Source organism: Eptesicus fuscus, chromosome 16, assembly GCF_027574615.1.
Source record: "Eptesicus fuscus isolate TK198812 chromosome 16, DD_ASM_mEF_20220401, whole genome shotgun sequence".
Classification (NCBI taxonomy): domain Eukaryota; kingdom Metazoa; phylum Chordata; class Mammalia; order Chiroptera; family Vespertilionidae; genus Eptesicus; species Eptesicus fuscus.
Window position 1 is genome coordinate 22,640,974 of NC_072488.1, and position 20,603 is coordinate 22,661,576.

The 20,603-nt window shown below is 36.4% G+C and overlaps 1 protein-coding gene across 2 annotated transcripts in view; it reads right to left on the minus strand.

Annotated features, from left to right (window-relative positions):
* THADA (THADA armadillo repeat containing) overlaps nucleotides 1-20,122 on the minus strand; it is a 293,480-nt gene extending 273,358 nt beyond the window's left edge. Inside the window, exons 1-13 of one of the 2 annotated variants that reach the window (XM_028140017.2) lie at nucleotides 20,047-20,122; nucleotides 19,670-19,764; nucleotides 18,501-18,631; nucleotides 16,980-17,128; nucleotides 16,828-16,860; nucleotides 16,523-16,571; nucleotides 13,262-13,449; nucleotides 11,021-11,115; nucleotides 9,939-10,159; nucleotides 7,960-8,666; nucleotides 5,276-5,427; nucleotides 4,224-4,379; nucleotides 3,459-3,581 (exon numbers count right to left, since the gene is read on the minus strand). In XM_028140017.2, coding sequence (XP_027995818.2) covers nucleotides 3,459-3,581; nucleotides 4,224-4,379; nucleotides 5,276-5,427; nucleotides 7,960-8,666; nucleotides 9,939-10,159; nucleotides 11,021-11,115; nucleotides 13,262-13,449; nucleotides 16,523-16,571; nucleotides 16,828-16,860; nucleotides 16,980-17,128; nucleotides 18,501-18,631; nucleotides 19,670-19,764; nucleotides 20,047-20,122 — 2,175 coding nt within the window. Of the gene's footprint in view, nucleotides 1-3,458; nucleotides 3,582-4,223; nucleotides 4,380-5,275; nucleotides 5,446-7,941; nucleotides 8,667-9,938; nucleotides 10,160-11,020; nucleotides 11,116-13,261; nucleotides 13,450-16,522; nucleotides 16,572-16,827; nucleotides 16,861-16,979; nucleotides 17,129-18,500; nucleotides 18,632-19,669; nucleotides 19,765-20,046 lie in introns of both variants that reach the window. The other variant, XM_054728194.1, reaches the window with a different exon arrangement.
* Nucleotides 20,123-20,603: the final 481 nt, after the last annotated feature.

Below are 20,603 nucleotides of genomic sequence, written 5' to 3' on the forward strand. Positions count from 1 at the left end.
CATTACTGCACATTTTTATTTTTTCATCTTTTACTTAAGAAACTAATTTTTTTTCTTTTTTTCTCACTTGATTTTACCTTTTTAATTATTACATTTTTATTTTCAATCAGTATTATTACTACTACTATTTTACCTTTTTTTTTAAAAAAAAAGTGTCATTTTATTTTCTCTTTATTTTACTTTGGGATTAGTGTTCTACATTCTATTTTCATCTTTCCTTTAGCATCATTTTACTCTATCTCAACTTTACCTTTATGCCATCACTCTCTTCCTAACTTTTCCCCTTTTGTTGTCCTGTTTCTCTTACCCTCTTCCTGCTTTAGATTTTCCCTATTCCTTCTTTTTACCCCGTTAAAATTTCACCCTACTTATATATCCAATTTCCAATCCCCTGCTCCAAGTCCATACACATCTCTCTCTTCTCTTTCTTCACTATCCAAAAAAATTTTTTTTCTCTGTCCTTTTGTTGTTGTTTGCCTGATTGTTGATTATATCAATTTTTTATGCTTGTGAGATTGTTTTGCTTATTCTTTTTTCTTTGTTTGTTTTTTGTGGGGTTTTTTAAAATATATTTTATTGATTTTTTACAGAGAGGAAGAGAGATGGATAGAGAGTTAGAAACATCAATGAGAGAGAAACATCGATCAGCTGCCTCCTGCACACCCCCTGCTGGGGATGTGCCCACAACCAAGGTACATGTCCCTGACCGGAATCAAACCTGGGACCCTTCAGTCTGCAGGCCGACGCTCTATCCACTGAGCCAAACCAGTCAGGGCTGTTTGCTTTGTTTTTGTTTGTTTTTTGCTTCTGTTTTCCCTCGCCTCGCTTGATATTAGTTGTTATTTGTAGTTTGCATTCATCTCCAGGTACTTGTTGCTGGCATTTGTTGGGATTAGTGGCTGTTCTATTGGAGTTTTCTCCCCATATATATAGTTTGTTCCCCTCTTCTTTCTTATTCTCTTTCTTTTCTCTTACTTTTTTTTTCCTTTTCCCAATTTCATTTTTGCACTCCTTGCTTTTTCTTTTTTTCTCTTCTTTCTCTCCTATCCTCTAATTCACCTTTCTCTGGTGGTCACCTTTATTTGGGGTTATTAATATCGTGAATACATTTCTGTTCAGTGCCTTGTGCATTGTACCTGGTTGTGTTGTATTTTTGTGCCTTTAAATCAACGCAGGAGAGAGAGAACTACATAACCAGACACCCGGAGAAGAGAGAAACAGCCCACATATGAAAGAAAAGCAGGCATCACCAGAAAAGGAAGTAAACGAAATGGAGGCAAGCAACCTGTCAGAGAAAGAATTCAGAGACATGGTCATAAGGTGGCTGAAAAGAATGGAAGACAAATTCGACAATATGTGTAAGAACCAAGAGGAAATGAAGAAGAACCAAGAAGAAATGAGAAATGACATCACTGCTGTAAAGAACTCAACAGAAAGCATCAAGAGTAAACTAGAAGAAGCAGAGGACCACATCAGTGAGCTAGAAGACAATGTAGGAAAAAATACCCAAGTAAAGCAGCTTCTAGAAAAAAAAAATTAAAAAGCAGGAGGAGAGCCTAAGGGAACTTTGGGACAACACGAAACAAAAGTATGTATACATTTTAGGTTTTAAAATGACCAAAGAAATATCCAATACATGTTACCTAATAAATTTGATCAATGTAATACTTGATAAATTTAGCTATAATGACATAATTCATTTAAAAATCCAACTATTCTGTTGTCTTCTGTCTGCCCTTTTTTTTAGACTCCTGCTCTACCATTCTGTTTATACAAAGATAAAAAATAAAAACTTAGTAAAATGCAATTTTCAAACAAAAAACAAAGTGGGAAATACTTTATCCAGGATAAAATCTTCCCCCTCTAATTAAAAGGATAACTTTTTTCTGTGTAAGATCAAGAGAAAAATTATAAGGAAAAGTTGTGATTCTGAAGCATCTAGTATAATACTATGCCCTGATGACATATATTTGTAACTGAACAGATATAAGCAGTTCTACTCTCAACTGACTCTAGACATGATCCCTGAATTCATTTTTTCGGTCAAGGACATACAACTCTGGGGACTTAGCCTCTAGGCCCTTACAGGCCCTAAGTAAGAGTTTATTAGTTTATTAGTTTCAACGGAATAGGATAGTTATTAAAAATATCCTAGTTAAACTAGTTTTAATTATAAATGAATAGTAGATTAATACTCTATCTAAAGACTAGTTTTTTTTAATATATATCCATAAACACAAACTAAAAAAAAGTACATACATGAAAAATCAGAATGTCAATCCATAAAATAGGTTTTGTGTTTCTAAATACCTAATTTAGACAAATGTCATTTTACCCTTTCAAAAAGAAGCTAAAGAAATGTGTTATCTTAGATCATCTAGCAGTAATCTCAGAAAGGCTAAAAAATAACTCTTACACACACACAGCAAGTGCTCAGTATATATACTCTGATCACTTTTGATGACTGCCAGCAAGGCTTTTTAGAGTGACTTTCCTAGTGGTTACTAATCCCACTTACAGTTGAATAGACTCCAAGTAAGCCAACTAGTCGATGGCAGAATTAGGACTAAACCTATGTGCTTTTCCAATCTTCATTATTGGGATTTTACAAAGATGAAGCTGATTTCAGCCTTTGTATAGGAATATTCTTCCTCAGATTATTTTGTACCTTTTAATACAAAATTGAAAACCAAGGCCAATCCGTAACGTTTAGAGTAGGTACTCACTATGTTATAGCTCCAATGTACCAATTTACTATGCTTGTTTCCCTAAATGAAATAAAATAGATGAACTCTGTCCTCTATCTGGGTCTTCGAAAAAAAAAAAAAGAATCTACTTCTAAGAGGCTAGATTTGGAGTAAGAAACCAGTGGTGGAAAGTTCACTCTGTTCTGATGGACAGAAATTAAAGGTTGTCAAGCTGAGCCCTGGCCCAGATTTGGGCTGCTGTACCTGGGGTTCCATCCAACCCACTAACACCGTATCCTAAAAGTCAATCCTACTCCTCAAGCTCACTCCAAAATGGGACAGACAGAACCTCCATAGCTGGACCACGAGCCAGGAGTCACTAACACCAAGCCACCGAATGTCATGTTAGTATAAAGAGAGGAGGCCCAGACTCAGCAGTCTTCTGCCCTGGGGAGGAGTGGAGGAGTTCAGGGCCAGCAGTTACCTTTCTGTTACAGAATTTAATCCATCTGGCCCATATAAGCTGTAAGTGATTGAGGCTAGCTCATTAATGTTGCTTTCTAACAGACCTGAAGTCCAGCACTGGTTCTACAACTCAGGCGGCCTGAAGAAAACTATGAAAGCACCAGTAGGAATATGTAAAACCCAGCTGGAATAAAAAAGCACATAAATACTACTTACCAAGAGATTTCCATTTATTTCCCTTTAATACATAGTCATCATTGTTCTGGGTTTCTTAAGAATCCATGTGTCTAGAAATATATCACCTACCTTATACTGATGTAAAGAAACAGAAGGGTGCTGTTTGGTTAACTCATTCTCTGGTTCATGTTTGGATTTATTTTGCTCCAGTTTATAAAGCACCTGAGAACTTTCCTGTATCCTACAAAACAACTTTTGAGAAAAAGAAAAATAAGGCATATGTGAGCCATGTTAACTTCAAATGCCAAAGGAAAAACTTTCTAAGTTCTTTAAACTAAAACTTCAGGCAAGGAAAGTACTGGTTTTTAAACTCTTAATATTTACACAGTGTCTCTTTTAGCATTTACATTGTTAAAACCAAAAACAACCAGAATACAAGTCTTTAAAATGCAGTTCTATTTCCTTTAGGTCAGCAAGAACCTAAAGATGATATATTCACTTCTATATTCTACCAATTCTTTACCCCAAAAAGTATCGCATGATTAATTCAAGCTGAATTATTCAATAATGACCATTTCATGAGGTGCTTTAAAAGTTTTCTCCAAATAACTTATACCCTAAAAACTCATCAAAGGATTTTTTCTTCTTTTTTTTTTTTTTTTTGCCTTTCAAAATAAGAGCTCCAGTTTGACTTATTACACCAAAATGAAAAGACTTTTCACTCTGGACTTTAATCCCAAATGTAAACTGTTCTATGGAAGGGTCATGAAGAGATATGGTACCTAAAGTCCATGACCATTATTCTCACACTCTCTCAAAATCTGGGCTCTTTTGAGAAATGATTTCCAGAGCAAAGTTCACCACTTTCCTATACTTTCTGATGAGAAATTCTACCTTTTTAAGAAGAGAACAAATCTGTTGCCGCACTCCTGGGGACTGACTGTTAAGATTGTATGTGATAAAGAATTGAATCCACTCCATTTCTTCTATGGAAACAATTTCTGTGCTTCGATTACTTTCGCAAAGCAAGCCTAGTGTATCTATCCGTACCTAAAACACATCAAGCAATAACATGTTAATTTTTCAATGAAATAAGTGAAGCCTAAACCACTTGACACATTTAATTTTTTACATAGGCTACCAAAGGAAAAAAAAAACACACAGTAAACCTCAGTTTTATCCATATGTACTTCAGAAAGGTTTCCTAATCCCAAAGATCCTGTGGTTATTGCCTATAAAATTATTTTATCAAATGTGTAGACTGGATATTTATTAAACAATCTGAAAGATTCTTATTCCACAATAATGTTCAACTTCATTCTTTTTATTCTATTTCCTCAGTGATCACTTTGCCCCAGGACCCCCTCCCCCACTCTCAGATTAGTCATGTACACCTACTCCCATTCTGCACACTCATCTCTGTTTGCATTAATTTCACTTACTTGCTGAAGGCTCTGGCTCCTAGTTACCAACTGAATGAAAACTGAAGCCTTCAGCCTAGGATTGGAGGCTTCCATAAAATGGACAAAACACTTCACTCCTGCCAAACAATTTCCTTAATCATCCTCCCGTCCTTGGTTGTCATTCTGTGGGCTGCTCCAATGCTTTCTCTTCTAATCAAATTCATCACTTTCCTAATCAGCCACCACTGCACTGATCAGTCTCTTCTCCTGAGTTTCCCAAATCCTTACCTATAAAGGCACTCTTTTATCTGTATTTTTTTCTAAGAGTCTCTAGTTGTTTCATGCAGGTTTTCTTATTCCTTCAACTAAACTCCAAGAAGCCTAAGTAGAAGGTCTTCACTTTTCATTCTCTATTCATCATCCTTATGAACCCCTTAACACAGCGATGGGCACAACTTAGGGGACTCTGTATTGGATTGATAAATGAATAAAAAACCAGGGATCTACTATATGCATGAAGTGCTAGTTATTCTGTTTACTTACTTGGCAATGTTGATGAATTAAGCCCTGCTTTATTTTTGCACTGGACACAAGATTCCTCCAGGCATCCGTTGCAGACTGAAGATGTCCATGAGCTCTAGCTGTTCGCAGACATGCCATCAAAGCTCCCAGAGCCCCTCTACTATTAGATGACCCTAAAGATGGAAAAGATGCTAACTGACCCTCACGCCATCGTTACTCCTCTTGTTTCAAAAGCAGTAACAAAGACCAGTACTGTGCTATATAAATACTACCACAATTTTCATGTTTATAACTAACATTATATTTTAAAAATCATATTTAAACTCAATTCTAGCATGAGTTAAAGTTCCTATTATAAAATAATCATTACTTAAAAGATTTAATAGTTCTTGTGTCGATTCCAAATAATATAATCCTCTTATTGTTAACTTTAAAATATAATAATTTCTGGCTAATATTTTTACTTTTACCTTTACAGATAGAAAACAAATCAGGAAGCGAATCAGGGGGGAAAAATCAGGTGGAGAAATATTTAAAACAGTAAAAATAACTGAATGACTTTCAGCCAAAAACAGGAAAAACATTTCTGTGTTTTATTTCTCTAAAGATAAACACTGAACCTCTCTGCATATTTTGGAATTACTGATTCCCCTCCCAATAAAGAAGCTAAAAGGAGGATCACAAAGAACATGATGCTTTCAGAGACTAGGACATCAGCCATTACTAAGTGGACAGGGAGCTCTGGCCCACAGGACACCTTGAGATAAAAGTCAATCCTACCTTACTTCAGAACATATTCATTCTGGACTTCAGATGACTTCTCAATAAGGCAAGAAAAATTACTAAAAATTATAAACAATGACTTATTTTTATGTATAGGAATCAGACTTTTCAACTATCTCATAGTTACTCTTTTAAGTATTGAAAGTTTTTAATTATCTTAGTTGTAAATATTCTTAAAATGATTGATGTAGGGTGCCATATTCCTGCTTTGCTAAACAGAATACAATAATACTAGAGGCCCGGTGCATGAAAATTCATGCACTGGAGGGGGGTCCCTCAGCCAGGTCTGCCCCCTCTCACAGTCCAGGAACCCTCAGGGGTGGGAGGCGACCCGGCGATCAGGAGAAGGTGATGCCCCATCACACCTCTGCTGCTGCCACTGCCGGCAGCGCAAGCCTTGGCCGACCCTGGTTACCTGAGCCTCGGGTGGCCCTGGGCGGCTGGGCAGCCGCCATCCAAGGCTTGCCTGCACCTCGGGCCAGCCCTGGGTGGTTTGGGAGCTGAGGGGACTGGGGGACTCCAGAGGCAGGACGCGGAGCAGCTGGGCCTGGTCTTGCCGCGAGCCTAACCCCCACCCCCCCGGGCGGGGCTGAGGGGACTGGGTGCCGCCATCTTTGAGGGCATGACAGTCAATTAGCATATTCCCTCCTTATTGGCTGTGGGTGCCGCCATCTTTGCGATGGTGTGAGGGTCAATTAGCATACTTCCTCTTTATTAGATAGGAGGATTAAGATTTGCATGATGAATCAGGATCATAATTTTAGATATTAATTACTGAATTGTGCTATAATGCAGTGACTCCTTCAGAGTTACAGAGTTTCCATGGGATGCTTACCCCTAAATTATTATAGATGGCTGTTTCCTGAGGTCATGCCTCTCAATGTTTTGTCTTTTTCCCACAGGCAAAAACTTGCCACAGCCAATTTACCTGTTTAACCTTGCCAAAACAGTTTTCAGTTACTGTTTTTATCACTTCAATATTTATGTAAAACACACAAACTTTTACTCCATTCTAACAACCAAATAACAAATAAGAACTTGACAAAAGGATTTAAAACCTAGTACAGTAGTCCCCCCTTATCCACAGTGTCACTTTCCACAGTTTCAGTTACCTATGGTCAACCATGATCCAAAAACATTAAATGAAAATTTCCAGAAATAAACAAGTTACAAGTTTTGAATTGCACACCATTCTGAGTAGCGTGATGAAATATAGCACAGTTTCACTCTGTTCAGCTGGGGACGTGAATCTTCCCTTTGCCCAGTGTATTCACACTGTGTACCCTATCTGCCCATTAGTCACTTAGTGGCCAATTCAGTTAGGACTGTTGCTATATCACAGTGCTTGTGTAAAATAAGTAACCTTTATTTTACTAATAATGGTCCCAAAGCAAAGAATAGTGATGCTGGCAATTCTGCATGCCAAAGAAAAGTCGTAAAGTGCTTTCTTTAAGTGAAAAAAATAAAAGTTCTTGACTTACTAAGGAAAAAGATCGTATGCTGAGGTTGCTAAGATTTATAGTAAAAATGACTCCATGAAACTGTCTAACTTATAAAGTAAACTTTATCATAAGTATGTATGCATAGGGAAAAACATAGTATACATGGGGTTTGGTACTATCCATAGCTTCAGGCATCCACTGAGGGTCTTTAAATGTATCCCCTGCAGATAAGGAGGGACTACTATAATAAAAAAAAAAACACCTCATAATCATAATTGGAATCAATTCTTAGCCTGTAGAAATGACTTGAACCAAAAAACTCTATTCAGCTATGTACAGTAACATTTGGTTTCAATCTGAAATCCTTAAAGTTAATATCCTTCTTTACTATTTAAATTTGAATATATTCAATATCTGCCTGGGTAACTACATTTAAGAATCCTAATTAGAAATTACTAAAACAAAAATTCATTTTCTTACCAGTTTTAGCATCAGCAGAAGTCTGAAGAATCTTTACCATGTAGCTTAAGCTTTCAGGGTTGCAATTCAATAATTTTGGCAAGTAATAATCAATCACATAAGATTTTTGATCCAGACTTCCTTCACACAGTATGTGAAGAAGAGGAGAAACCCAAGTCTCATGCCACTGATCAATCCAAGTACTGTCGACAGCCTGAGATTTCAAATGGCTCTTATGATTTTTAAACATGGCTTCTAAGAGGTCACTTGCATAAGGTACCAGTGACTGATCTCCCATCACCTCTAAGATTTGCGATGGAATAGTTTTAGCTAATGCCAAAATATGTTCAGTTCCTATGCAATCTACTAAACAACCAAGGCATATGTACTTTCCTTTAATATGCCATTCCAATTGTAGAAGACTCTCCGTCAGTTCAAAAATGAAATGATCAGCAGCCAAATCTGATTTTTCTAGCTTTGACTCTGCAACAGTGAGCTGGTGCATTTGGAGAATGTTTCTGAATATGATTTTGGTTTGGTGTCTCAAAGCATCCAATGGATGTTCCCAGTGGGTATAGACATATTCCAAAAGTCTTCTAGCTATGCTTGAATTTCCATTCAGACTGTCCTTTAGGCTTGGGGAACTTGATTCAAGAGCATGTATGGCTGTGTTAGTCCAAGATGCCAAAATTCTAGACAGAAACATTTCTAGAGTTGATTCCTTGATCCTAAAGAAAAATGAGCTGTATTATTATAAAGTGACTAGTAAAAGAAATTTCACATTATAATCATTTAAACTTTAAAGATATAAAATACAAAGAATGATCAGAAAATTCAATCATTATTAAATTTATAACAAAAATTATAAACAAGGCCAAAAAAGACCTCAAATTTGTATCTAAATCTATTCATCTTGTAAAATATAATCTAAAAAAAAAAAGAAAGACACAAGGAAACTTTTGGGGGGTGATGTAAATATTCATTCTTTTGATTGTGATGATTGTTTAACAGGTATTTTAAAACACACTGAGGAGCTAGGGTTGGGAAAAGTTAGTTGGAATGGGGTTTCTGAAAATATTCTGAAGTTGATTATAGTGATAGTTGCACCATCTTGTGAATATATAAGAAAACCCTACACAAACACTACAAATTGTATCTCAGTTAATTTGTTATAAAATAACAAAATGAAGAATAAATTTTAAAATATGCACAAAATTTAAAAATACATATAGCCCTAACCGGTTTGGCTCAGTGGATAGAGCGTCAGCCTGCGTACTCAAGGGTCCCAGGTTCGATTCCAGTCAAGGGCATGTACCTTGGTTGCGGGCACACCCCCAGTAGGGGGTGTGCAGGAGGCAGCTGATTGATGTTTCTCTCTCACTGATGTTTCTAACTCTCTCTCCCTCTCCCTTCCTCTCTGTAAAAAATCAATAAAATATATTTTAAAAATAAAAATACATATAAACTGAAAAACATGTAGTTTATTTTAGAACACTGTAGTTTTCTCCCTTTATCTACATATTCATTATTATCAAGCTGTATCTATGGTTTGACATGTGAAGCACATGAACACTTTCAGGTATTATGGCAAAAACATCAAAAAAACAAAAAATAAAATATAATTCAATGAAGTCAAAAGACTGGGGAACAGTTCTGGCTCGGGTGCTTCTTAGAAATATGCTCTTAGCCTAAAGCATTTACTTTTCTAAAGCATTCACTTTACCCATTCAAGAAATGAGGTTTCCTATCCTAGCTATCAGACCTGTAAAGATCACACTGAATTACCTATGATAAAGTTGTTTATAAGCTACAATGCACTATACATATAGAAACATCCTCCCAACATCTCATTTTTTCTTGCTTTACATTCACACCCACTTCATTCCCTTTCGAGTTAGCCAACCACTTCTCATTGAATTACTAAGTATGCTGGCTCAGTTGCCATCTTTTAAATGTCTGACAGGCAAAATAAAATATGAGACACCAGCATCAAAACTCACTGTGAACTCAAGGTGAACAGAACATGCACAGTATCCAAGAGCAGGGCCTCCCCACTCGGGCCCATCCTCCCATCCTGCCAGTCCAACATGGTGAGTGTCCCCTGACACAGGAACAGGAGAGCTGACTCGGAGACATCAGCACAACAAAGGCTCCTGCAGGAGTGCACAAACCACTCCGGGGCGCTCGTGCAGTCCACAGAACAGAGAAGCAAACTACTAATCTGAAAGATATAACAGAGCTAACACATGTAAAGCCTCTAAAACTTTTCAGAGATATTTCAAAATATAAATCCAAAATTCTCTTTCCCCCTAAACAACCTAAGAAATGAACCTAAAGGTGAAAAGGCCACAAGTGTTAAGATTATTATAACAATAGAAAACAAATAAAATCTAAGTACATGAACCATTTTGCTGATTTGAATTTACTGGTAAAGCACAACACATCGCCACCTGTAGGTGAATAAGCTTAACTAATGCTTTTTAAGAGGTGATTTAGAAAGAAAATTTTTAATTTTATCCAATAATTACTGTGTGATCTCAGAGCATGGCACATATCTATTTTGCATAAAGTCAGGCAAAGAGCTAAAATAAGTATCTAGACAAAACAGTAAAGAAAAAAACTGCTAGTAGTAAATATAAGGATTGTGGCCCAAATTATCAAATTATACTCTCCATATGATCAAGTTCACTGAACAACTGATTCTAGCATGCTTCCTGTCTAAAATACAATACTTGGGTTATTCTTAATAAAAATTCATATTTATAAAAAACATATTATTATATATGTGTACATTAACCTCTGAATATTTTATAATACTGAGAGAACTGAACAACCAGCTCTAGAAAAAACTAGAAGGATACATATAAAAATGCTGACAGTGATTATCTTTGTGAGATGGATTTATAGGTAACTGTTGTGTTATTTCTGCTTTACCTGAATTTTTGCAACTGCCTCTTATATATGAGAAAAAGGTCATCAGAAAGATTGTGCAAAAAAATTTTAATTCATTTCTTTAAAAATATTTTTTAAATACGCATCAAACTACCAATAAAATTCAATTCTAAAAAGGAGATGCACTCACCAAGTCAGGAATCTTTTCAGGTGGATGAAACATAGCCTTAATAAAAAGAATAACAGCTAATCCAGATGTACTCTGAATTGTCCGCAAGAGGTCATCTATTTGGCAAAAAAGTAAATAGCATGTATTAAATAATGATGGATATTTGGTACAGTAGAAAGAGCAGATGCTGCAGAGTAAGAGCCCTGGGTGCAATTTCCAGCTTGACTACTTCCTAGGTGAATAGGCCTTAGAACTCAGCTCCCAGGGACTCAGCTTTCTCTTCTGTAAAATTGGAAAATGTAACTCCTATCTGACACAGTTGTTATAAAATTTAAATGAATAATGAACATAAAGACTTTATGCTCAACTCACACTCAATAAATGTGATTCCTTCCTTCCCCCTCTAACATCCAATCTTTCTTCCTCTCCATCTATAGTCTCCCAACACATCTAGCAGCAACATCGTTTGTCCCCTCCCCTCCCCCAATGCTTCTGCATCCCAACCCCATTACATTACTTTTTCTTAGTGATTTCAGGGCTTGTGTAAAGAGCCTGAATCAGTGCTAATTACAAACTTTGCTATCATTGGCACTGCACCTAATCTTGACTTGCTATCTTCATTTTGTTTTCTATTAGCCTCTGGTTTGTCAGAAAGTATACTAAATAATATGGTGAATTATTTAACCTGTTGAAAGATTATAAATACCCTCTATAAGTTGCCTACTAATTATCCATTATGTCCTTTATCCATGTTAAAAGAACTATGACTTTGATTGCGGCATCCATGTGCCCAGCCAAAGGCAAGATAATTGCTTCCTCAATCTTCCTTGCAATTCAAGGTAGCCATATGAGGGTTCAGGCCAATGGGAGGTAAGCACAAATCTCTTGGGTACTTTTGATTTCCTCATTAAAAGCAAAGATGCAACTGGCCCTCCTTCCTAACTTAAACAGAGACACGCTGCCTGAAGCTACAGCAGCCATATGGCAACCACGAGGCAGCAAACATGTGGAGGAAAGCCAACATGCTTAAGAGCCAAAGAGCAGAAATGTGTGGGTTCAAGACTGTCTACAGTAGTTCTGGATCACCTGCTCCTGAACTTCTTGTTATGTGAGAAGGAGGGGAGGCACATATGCTTAAGTCCTTGAAGTTCAGTTTTCTGCTTATAGCTAAACACTTTACTCATACAGGAAGCTTTATAAGCCTTGGGAAAATAGCATTGATTAGGTGCCATCAACTTTTCAGAAAAGAGGCTGCCTTATATTAAAATCATGTTCTCTGCATTTCACCAAGTAGTCATTTTTCTCAGGTTTAACAAAGTTCTCTTTTAAAAGCAAATATCCTCAGAAGTCTATGAATTATGTCTTAATAAGAATAACTTTCCTTTTATATCCTTTCATAATAATGATGTCTTTAATTTTTAAAAAAGTTTTATTGCTCAAACGTGCAGCTCTAAACACTATAATTTAGTCTCGTCCAATCTTTAAAACTTAAATATGTGTCTAAGTGTTTTTAATCAACATGTGCCCTCTCCCCCCCCTTTCTTTTTGTTACAATTGCTCTGAAGAACTCTGGCCTCCAGACCTGTTAAGTTACCCACAATCTGGATATTGCATTTGTTTACTCCTGATATTCCTCTATAATTCCTGAAAATTGGCAGAGGACCTAGAAATAGGACCAGTCTCAAGTTCAATCCCTTTGGTGGTAAAAGCAAGACTCTAAGGGGCACATTGTGTCTGGTGATATTCTAACTCTATCATTTCATTTTAATTTATTAGTTGAAATACTCTAATAAGAAGAGATGTCTTCTCACTATATTTGATTTCCCAGAGGTACAGTTCACATGAACAGAAGCAACATATGAGTATACTAGTAAAGAGGCCAATGACCAGCCTCACAACGGCTACTGAGATAAGAAGTGTGTGGATTATACCAAACTTTCCATACCTTCCTTCAAAATTTGAAAATTTCTTCTCCAGAATTTTATTTTGCTACTTAAAGTCTGTGGCCTTTCAACACTAAGACAGTTAGGTTTTCTTCTTTGTATACAATACATGCACACACTTAGAAAAATCCTTCAACCTTATCCCTTGCTGAATTGGCACATTTGAAAGAAAAAGCATTAAAACCTTGTAATCCCAGGCCTTTCCCCACTTTGAGGGGCTGAGGAAGGAGAAGTTCTACATCTCTGTTAAGTATCATATTATTTCATACCATTATTAGCAAAAACTGAGTGACAATTATAATCATTTTTTTACACTTACCATCATTTAAAAACTTGGTAAAAATACTCAGCAATTCACACATACTCTGCCATGTGGGAGAACTGGAAATGTTTGAATCAATTCTCTGGAGGCCTTGAACTTTCTGTACTAACATTACTGAAACTCGAATGCCTACCAATAAGTCATTCATCAACTGCGTTTGAACAATATGATTTCCAGCAAATTTTCTACAATGAAGAAAAGACATCATTACAAAAGAAAAGTCAAATAAAAATGTCACCATTTCTATCACTCTTCAAAACAGCACATTCCTCAATAAAAGGGCCAAATTCCATTTTAGATTATAGCAGACATTTATGCCTTTCTCGTGTACATTCCAATTATGTAGACATTTATTGGAAACTTTCAACACTCTTAACTTACTGCAACATTTGCCTCTTTCTCAGCCAATAACTAGCCTCACTTCTCTTTTTTAGAGTAAGAATAACAAATTAAAAATGAATAACAAATTATAAACTTCAACACTCCCTCAGCCTTGCTATACTTTCTTAACCTGACTTTCTCCTGCTTCACCATCACTCCTTAGACACCTTGGCTAGTTCATGCTGTTCTCCATGATCTCTTTATGTTAGAGTTCTCCATGACTAGACCTTAGCCCTCTTTTTTGTCCATCTAATTCATTCCCCTGATGCTGAGCTCATCTAGTTAATTCATTAGCTTTAAATTATAATCTATATGCTGTCAATTTCCAAATTGTTATCTCCAGCCCAAACCTCTCCTTATAATTCCAGACTTGTATCTGAAGCTTCCTACTCAATATCTTCACGTGGATGTCTAACAGACACCTCAAACTGCATGAACCTATCTTCAACTCCAAACCTGTTCCACCTGCTGGGATCTCTAAACTATAAAAACTTTGTAATCATTCTTGACTTCTTTCTTCATTCCACCCTGTTGGTTCTACCTTCCTTCAAAATATGCCCAGAATCAGACCACCTCCACTGCTACTTTTAGCCTAGCCATTCTCATCTCTCCCTTGGGTTACTACAATAGCCTCCTAAATGGTCTCACAGCTTCTATCTTTGCTCCTCTCAGCCAATTCTCAACAGAGCAGAACACAGAGTGATAATATGAAAAGAGAAGTCAGGGAAAACAGTTTGGGGGTTTCTCAAAAAGTTAAATATAGAATTACCATATCACCCAGCATTCTACTCCTAGGTACATGACCAAAACAATTGAAAATAGGGATTCAAGCCAATGTTTATAGCAGCGTTATTCACATTAGCCAAAAGATAGAAATAACCCAAATGTCCATCAACAGATAAATGGATCAACAAAACTGTGATATATACTAGTATATATATGAATATTATTCAGCCAAAAGAAAAAAGGAATAAAATTGTAATACATGTTATAACATAGATTAACCTTTAAAATATAATTGAAATAAGCCAGACACAAGAAGACAAATATTGTATTCCATTTATTTGGGGTATCTAGAACATGCAAATTCAAACAGACAGAAAGTAGAATGAATACAGGCTACTATAGGTTATGGGAAGGGATAAAAAGACAGTGAATTCTCTTTTGGACACATTGAATTTGAGACACATGCAAAATATTCAAGTTAAGATAGATAACTGACTATATAAATCTAGTGCTCAGGGAAGAGAGCTAAGTTGGAATGATAAATCTGGAAATCATAAGTACAGAAATAATAGCTGATATCAAAGAAGTGGATGATATTAAACAGTCTAACAAAGAGAATTAAAAGGACAGAACTCACATTTAAGAGATAAACTGAGAAAGAAGAGCCTAAAAGGCAACAGCGAAGGAGCTCCTTCTTGGTAAGACTAAGGAGACCTTGGATTAAAGATAGCTCACAGATATTACTTCTACTCTCCCCCAGAATCTCCCTGAACCAACACCCAAGGTATTTAAAACATAAAAAGACATAAATACACAAGAACAACAAATAGACAATGAGACAATAATACAATTGTGGAAGCTACAAAGCAGATGGATAAGTGATAACTAACTTAGCAAAATCAAGAAAAGTGACTACTAAGCCAGAGAACAAATCCAGAAGCAACCTGATTTGCAGGCCCAAAAGCCTAATAAATTGTGGGCACCAGCGACTCCTTGATGTGGAGGTAAATGTAGGGCTGAAAACATGAAGACTGACAACAAATTTGGTGAAATAAAAAACACTGGATCATACCTCCAAGCCAGCAAACAACTGGTCTACCTCTAGAGACTATAAAACAACAGGTGTCTGGACAAGAAGACAGCACACACAGAAAAAGTAGCAATACCATCTAGCAAACAGAAATTAGGTAAATATATACAAAATAAATGACAAATGCCAGGACTTCAGTTTTCAGACCCAGTAATCAGATTAAGCCAATGGTTTTGAAGATTCTTCCATGGTGAGTCTACTACCCATGCAAAAAGACCTAAAGACACTGACATTAGGGGTTCCCCAAAGAAAGAGCGCAACTAGGTTAACCCACATAAAACCTGTAATCAACCACAACCATGTGCACAGAGATTCAAATCAACTCTCAGTGCTCCATTCTTAAATATGAGTGCTCAGCCTAGGATCACTGGACTTCTGAGGAAAGCTTCTAGCAACAAATATAGTGACCAAAGCAGCAAACAGAAAAAAAGCAACTTGGAAGAAATAGAAGCTATGTAAAGATAAAATATTTTAAAAAGCTGTCATTAATATCTTCAGAGAGATTACAGAGAGTATTTCATCCACAAACTAAGAACAGGATGCTATGAAAAAGCAACTTTCAGGTAGAGGAAAGAGTTCTTCCCTTTCTGCTCTGGCTGGTTTTTCTCAGTGGTTAGAGCGACGGCCTGTAGACCAAACGGTGGCATGTTCAATTCCCTGTCAAAAGCACATAGCTGGGTTGCAGGTTCGATCCCCAGCCCTGATTGGGACCAGTATGGGAAGCAACCAATCAATGTGTATCTCTCACATTGATGTTTCTCTCTCTCTCTTCCTCCCTTCCATTCTCCCTGAAAATCAATGGAAAAAAATACCCTCGGATGAGGATTAACAACAAAATAAATAAATAAATAAGTTCTTCCCTTTCTCATTTAGTCTCTTAGTAACTTATACTTTTAAAAATTAAATGTCAAACCTCTAGAAAATGAATTTAAATAATCTGGTCTAACATTTATGAAGAGGGATAGAAAGGAGCACATTGCAGAACTTTTAAAAAATTTCCTTTGTACAAAGACAATGTACAAGTGCAAGTATGCACAAGCATGCAAACATGTACCACTTGCCTATTTTCTTCTGTGATTTCAATTAAACTCTTCTGTAGAAAATGAAGCACTGAAAGGAAAAGGATATAATGACAAAACAGAATTTTAAAACTTTGAACTTTAACTTCAGAACAAGAAAATATTTTAAATCACTGTTACCTAAAATGATATCATAGTATAGAAGTAGAAATTTGAAAGAAAGGAACATGATATACCTTAGTTTTCTGCAGTATTCTACCTACTGCCAAGAAACTTAAAAGAACCTGTTCCAAAATGACTCATACAAGCAGTCACCTCTCAGAATAAAATAAAATAATAGGACTTACCATTTTCAAGAAGATTATTAACACTTGTTATACCTATGAGAGAGAAAATTAACACTGGTAAGAAGTTTCAGCACCAAAATTAACATCACTTAAAAACAATGATGTAGTGACTGGTGTTAACCAGGAAAATTACTAGAAAAGAGCTGGCTTACCCAACTTAAAGTTGTCCATACAGGAAGATATATTGTCAATTATTTTCCTATAAGAGTATAGATCAGTAGTATTCAATTCTTCCTGAAGACGAGAAGTAAAACTTTGTATGGCCTCAGTAAGAAAAAATTCAGGTAGGCAATTTAGTGAGCTAGAAAAAGAAGCAAATATTGAAAATCTTAATAACTCAGTAGTATAAAGATATGTGAAGGAGAGGAATCATTACACATGAAGGAATTATTGAACCAGACCTTCACAATACTGCCAGAAAATAACTTAGACTATCCTCAACAGAGTAACCAGAGTGATATTACCAAAACATCATATTATTCCTCTACCTGAAATCACCCAATAATGTCCCACCCAAAGTAATAACCAAAGTGCTTGCAATGACTTATAAGACACTGTTGATCTGGTCCCACCGTTACCTCTCATCTTGATCCTTGTTCACTATCTCTAGCTACATGGCCTTCCTTTGTTCCAACAACATGCCAAAGCCTTTGCTCTTGCTATTTCCTCCACCTGGAACAGTTTCCTTCAAATATATCCAATAATCATTCCCTCATCCCTTTTGAGTCAATTTCAAATATCACTCTATCAATAACTGAGCAAAGATTATCTAAAGTGACCACTATGTTTTAACTCTAACCCTCATCCCATCCTTGGGTCTCCCTTTCCCTCTTCTCTGCTTTATTTTTCTCCACAGCACTCATACCACCTAATCCTATATATTTTGCTTCTTTATCTTGTGTATTTTCTACCTTCCTCTTAGAATGTAACCTTCATTCTAGACTTATTCACTATATCCCCAAAGCCTAGAAGAATACTTTGACACATAGTAGGTGATCAGTAAAAATTTACTGAATGAATAAATTAAATTAAATTTTACATCACTTAATCTAAATCAAAACCAGTAGGCATTTTTTTAAAATCTGGCTAAACAGTCCTGAAGTTTTTCTAGAAGAAAAAAAAGTCAAAAATGAAAATATTCTGAAAAAGAAGAGCCACTAGAGCAAGCATGTCAAACTCAAAGGCTAACACGAACAAATAAACGAGGCATGTAGCCTGCAGGCCACAAGTTTGCCATGCTTGCACTAGAGGGATGACTTGCCCTGACATATAAACTACACTGTCAAACTATAGTAAATAGCCCTAACTGGTTTGGCTCAGTGGATAGAGCATCAGCCTGCGGATTCAAGGGTCCCAGGTTCAATTCTGGTCAAGGGCATGTACCTTGGTTGTGGGCACATCCCCAGTAGGGGGTGTGCAGGAGGCAGCTGATCAACGTTTCTCTCTCATCGATGTTTCTAACTCTCTAACTCTCTATCCCTCTCCCTTCCTCTCTGTAAAAAATCAATAAAATATATATATTTTTAAAAACCATAGTAAATAAAAGTGTGGTGTTGCTGTATAAACAAATAATCCCAGTGTAAAACCAAACCAGGGAAAGAATTTTTAATATTGGTTATTTTTTATCAAATTGAACATTTATATGGCCCAATTCCCTTCCTTTTTCTCCTTACCTTGCCAAGACTTTCTTCAAGGGATTCTTTATACTCAAAGAAAGATAAATGCCTGCTAAAATATCCAGGCAACTTCTAATAGTGGGATCACACATGCCGTTTTTATCTGCCTTCTCCAGTAAAGGCACAATCTATAATCCAAAAAATTCAAAGTCATAGTAATTTTTTAAAATATCAAGCATAACAAAGTAACATGGATTCAACTACTCTTTTAATTCTCAATTATAATGTGAAACTAGAGGTCCAGTACACGAATTCGTGCACAGGTGGAGTCTGGCTGGCCTACCCCTATTGGGGCCGATCGATCAGGCAGGCTAGCTGGCCAGCTGGGGGGGAGGGGACATGGGAGGTTGGCTGGCTGGCCCCGCGGGGTGGGGGTGGGCCCATCGGGGGTGATTGGGGACATGGCAGGCCGGGGGGAGGGGCTGCGGGTGGTTGGCCGGCCAGCCCTACCCCCTGGTCAAACTCCCAGTCTAACTCCTAGTCGAGGGGACAATTTGCATATTAGCCTTTTATTATATAGGATATTTTCTACTCTACACTGTTAAGGATACTGATTTAAACACCTATTTCAGTATTTATTAACCTTATTAACATGCCCCCAACTCCCACTTTATTAACATTTACTAACATTAATGTTAACTCCCAATAACTTTTATTTTACATGCCCCCAACTCCCACTTTACCCTTTAGACCCACCTCTATTGAGAATTACAGACCTGTCAATGGCTTAAGGTACAGGAATTCTGTAGTACAACTGAAAACCAATAATGCATTTAATTGCTTTCCAAAAAAATATTATGCAAGTTCAAATGATAAATCCTAATATTGAAATACTAGTAAGGACAGTCTTTACATTTTAAATTAACATTTTAATGTGCCTGCTACACAAGTTTTGAAGATTCTGATTAACAGAAATCATTTTTTAAAAATTTATCACCACAAAAGGTATGTACAGTTTTCACATTATCCTATCTACTTACAGCTCCAATGGTGATAGAAGCCTGAGTATGGCTTCTGTTGCTACTTTGAATAAAAAGACATACAATAAACAGAAAGAAAAACCTATTATTTAATGCTACATTGATATTAAATAATCAGGACTCAAAACTTATCAATTAATTTTAAAAGTCCATAACATGCATCCATGAATATCAATTCGGCCTTACCTGTTTAACATAACGGATTTGAGACACTCCATCGGTGAGTTGTACACAATGTAACAGCAAAGAAGCTAGATTTTCTCTTTCCACATCAGCCAAAGCTATATAACATACACACACAAAATTTCTTTGGTGATTTAACAGTATATGGATATGAGTTTGCCTTTGTTATGCATTCTATAAAATTTAAGTATTTATAAACCCAAAACACCAGGCAGAACTTAGCCTGAAACAGAATTTTAAGAAAACCATTTTACATCGAAAACTGAATATAAAGAACATGGAAAAAATAAATAGCAAGTTTGCACATTAGGTGATATGAAGTCCCAGACATAAAATATTCCATTTGCAACCTAGAAAAGAAATAGTCAGAAATCACTTACTTCTCAAAGTTTCAAGGTCCTGATGACAAATGGTCAATGCAGTAACTTGTATTTCTTTCTTCTTCTTTACCACCATTTTGAAAGAAAGGAGTCCCTGCACGAAAGAAGAGTTTAAGGCATTGTCCTAACGCAGTTCCTGAACCTTAGCACTATGGACATGTTGGGTCAGATAACTTTTTGCTGTGGGGTTGTTGTCCTGTGCACTGTAGAATGATTAACACATCCCTGGCCTGTACTGACTAGATGTTAGTAGCATCTTCCTCACACCAAGTTGTGACAACCAAAAAAACATCTCCAGTTATTGCCTCATATATCTCAAAGATGCTATCGGTTGAGAACCACTGGTCTAAGGATTTCTGCTTTGAAAAAGAAAAACTTTTTTTAAGCTCAAGAAGAGTTTATTATTGTCTATGGTTAATTTTACCTCCTATAAGCCAGTCTTTGTATTTTAAAATACAGCAAGCCTTCACTTTAACAATAACTAAAGAAACTAACATGGTTTTCCAAAAATAAAGTGTATCTAACTAACCTCAGTAACTTCTTAGACTGACAGATCA